The following is a 1,868-nucleotide window of genomic DNA, read 5'->3' on the forward strand; positions in this document are numbered from 1 at the left end:
GGAAGCGAAGATGTCGCGGGGGGCGGTGGGGGGGGATCGGCCCAGAGCCTGGCTCTGGCAGACCCTGAGCAGCCACGAAACGGTTGTGATCGTGGGTCGTGTTGCCCTGGGAGCCTGGAGTTGGAGCACGTCTGGGCAGCGCAGGCCTGACTGTCCGGGCCGTGGGCTGGGGGGCGAGGAGCCAGGAGGGAGCTAAGGGCCCCAAGAACAATTAGGTCACGCAGGCCCCAAGTGACGCCCTCAGGTTTCCTTTTCCCTGATGAAGGCCAGCCGGGGTCTGGCCTCCTAGAGGCTCAGAGAGGACGGGGCCCAGCGAGGGGCCGGGGTCCTGTCCCACCACGCGCCTCCGCGGCAGGGCGCACCTGGCTCCTCTCTGTTCCCTCCGCCGCCGCCAGGCCGGGTGGACAGCTCTTGCAGGGTCGAGGAGGGTCCCACCCGGCTGAGGCCGCCCGTGATTTCAGGGCCTTTCCCCTGCGGGAAACACACTCCGAAGCGCAGGAGGAGGTCAGCCGAGACCGCCCGCAGCGGTGAGGGTCCCTCGGTCGCAGACGAGCCCGAGCAGGACGACCCTGGAGACCTGCCTCCCACCGAGAGCCCTCTGGACCTGCTGGCCTGGAACAGGATGGAGGCCAGCCCCACGGAGGACACAAGCGACCTGATCCGGATCGTGGGCGGGCGGGACTGCACAGACGGCGAGTGTCCCTGGCAGGTGACTGCTGGGCGGGCCTGGTGGTGCGTGCGGGTGGGTGGTGGGGACACCCTGCTGGCTCTGGGGCAGAGGGAGGGGGGTGGCTGGGTGGGNCTCGGTCTCCTCTCTAACTTGGTCAGTCCTAACAAGGCAGGTAGCAATTTGGGGAAAGGTACATCCGTTTGCAAAGGTAACAAATCGCTCTCTGGTTGTTGATTTGGACCAAGGTTACAGGTGAGCAGAGGGCACACAGGACTTGTGCTTGGCGTTGAGTTTCAGATAAACGATGAACAATTTTTAGTGGAAGTTTGTCCCAAAGACGGCAGGGGACACGTTGGTACCCGACGTTGTTGGCAGTTTACCTGATTCGGGTTTCACTGGGTGTTGCCGCCTGTTCTCTCCGGCACGTGAAGCGCTTAGTGTCCAAAGCCCACAGCGAAAGCTCCAGAGCCACCACCAACCTTGACGCACTTCCCCACCTGCCCTGCCTCCCGCCCCGAAGCCCGTGTGCGTTTGTCCACGCTATCAGGGGCCCAGGGAGGAGCGTGTCCGCACGTGGTCACCGTGGCCACAGCACACGTTCGGGGAGAATGGCCGTGGGCCCCACGATGGCCCAGGTGTAGCAGGTGAGCTCAGCGGGGCTGTCCCCCCGTGTGCACGCCCAGAGCCGCGGGGGCGGCCCCCCCGGGGGTCGGTGTGTGCTGAACGAGTGGCACTGGTGCGGCCCCAGTGGGAGCTCAGTGGCCCCGGGCGGGTGGCGGCGTGGAGCTCCGGGGGGGCTTTGGAAGGCCCCCCACAAGCGGACAGGAGAGGGCGACCTGGGCGCGGGATCCTCTCCGGGAGCACATGAGTCCTGCCCGGCCCGGCCCGCCCAGCGGCCCCGCGCCACGTTGAGGGAAGGGCTGGGGCCCCGGCCCCGGGAAGCCCGGCGCTCCCTCGCTCCGCTGCTCCAGGCGGCCCAGAGTTCAGGAGCGCTTCCAGGCTTGAACCTCAGTTGTTCCACCAGCCGGCAGGCGCCAGCCGCGCGCCGGGGAACTCAACAGATAAAGGGAAAACTAAAAGTGCTCCACCTCCAGATTTGCAAGGCCGGTCTGCTCTCTGGGAAGAAGGGAGATGGGAGGAAGGTCCGCGGGGCCTCCTGGGCCTCCGACGCTCGCTCCCCGGGCCACGGCCTCGCGCT

The 1,868-nt window shown here is 67.1% G+C and overlaps 1 protein-coding gene across 2 annotated transcripts in view; it reads left to right on the forward strand.

Annotated features, from left to right (window-relative positions):
* F10 (coagulation factor X) overlaps positions 1 to 1,868 on the forward strand; it is an 11,876-nt gene that overhangs the window by 7,676 nt on the left and 2,332 nt on the right. For both annotated transcript variants that reach the window (XM_077753924.1, XM_077753925.1), the window contains exon 6: positions 462 to 709. In XM_077753924.1, coding sequence (XP_077610050.1) covers positions 462 to 709 — 248 coding nt within the window. The remainder of the gene's footprint in view (positions 1 to 461; positions 710 to 1,868) is intronic.

This window comes from Crocuta crocuta, unplaced genomic scaffold, assembly GCF_008692635.1.
Source record: "Crocuta crocuta isolate KB4526 unplaced genomic scaffold, BGI_CrCroc_1.0 scaffold31, whole genome shotgun sequence".
Lineage (NCBI taxonomy): Eukaryota > Metazoa > Chordata > Mammalia > Carnivora > Hyaenidae > Crocuta > Crocuta crocuta.